At 59.9% G+C, this 676-nt stretch overlaps 1 protein-coding gene across 1 annotated transcript in view; it reads left to right on the forward strand.

The window, feature by feature from the left end:
* The window catches only part of ETH_00042740 (uncharacterized protein), a gene marked incomplete at both ends in the record, with an annotated part of 1,527 nt that overhangs the window by 441 nt on the left and 410 nt on the right, over nucleotides 1–676 (forward strand). The window contains one exon of the mRNA XM_013374730.1: nucleotides 10–674. Coding sequence (XP_013230184.1) covers nucleotides 10–674 — 665 coding nt within the window. The remainder of the gene's footprint in view (nucleotides 1–9; nucleotides 675–676) is intronic.

The raw sequence follows: 676 nt of genomic DNA on the forward strand, positions 1-676 counted from the left end.
GAGGGAGAGTGCGGACGGCTGGAAGGCTCTAAAGAAGGAATAAAGAGCCGACGGCGAAATAGAGGGCAGCAGCGCAAACTGCAGCAAGAAAGCCAGAAGCAGCAGCAGCAGCAGCAGCAGCCGGTAAGCGCAGATGAAGAAGCAGCAGACCATTTATTGACGCAGGAGGCGGAAGACCAGAATTGCCAGCAGCAGACCCATGACACACAAGAAGAGCAGCAGCAGCAGCAGCTGCTGCTGCTGCTCCTGCAGCAGGAACACCATGCTACCCAGCAAGTGCAGCAGCGTGGAGGTTCGCAGCCGCAGAAGCAACAATTGCAGCAGCAGCAGCAGCAGCAGCAGCAGCAGCAGAAAGATGCCCCTCAGGAGCAGCTTGCAGAGGTAGCAGGCACCGGCACAGACAGGCCGGGTGCTGCAGCAGGAAGCAGTGATTCAGGAGCAGCAGCAGCTGGTGCTGTTGGTGCTAATCCGGCTGCTGCTGCTGCTGCTGCTGATTCGCCTGCTGCTGCTGACGCTGCTGGTGAAGTGGCTGGTGCAGCAGAATCAGTCCGTGAGGCAGCAGCAGCAGAAAGTCTCAGGGACTTTATGTCGCTGCCTAGTTTGCCAGCTGGCGAGGGACCCGTGACGAGCAGCAGCAGCAGCAGCGGCAGCAGCAGCGGCAGCAACAGCAGCAGCA

The sequence above is a fragment of the Eimeria tenella genome, genomic scaffold (genome assembly GCF_000499545.2).
Source record: "Eimeria tenella Houghton genomic scaffold, Eth_scaff2239, whole genome shotgun sequence".
NCBI lineage: Eukaryota > Apicomplexa > Conoidasida > Eucoccidiorida > Eimeriidae > Eimeria > Eimeria tenella.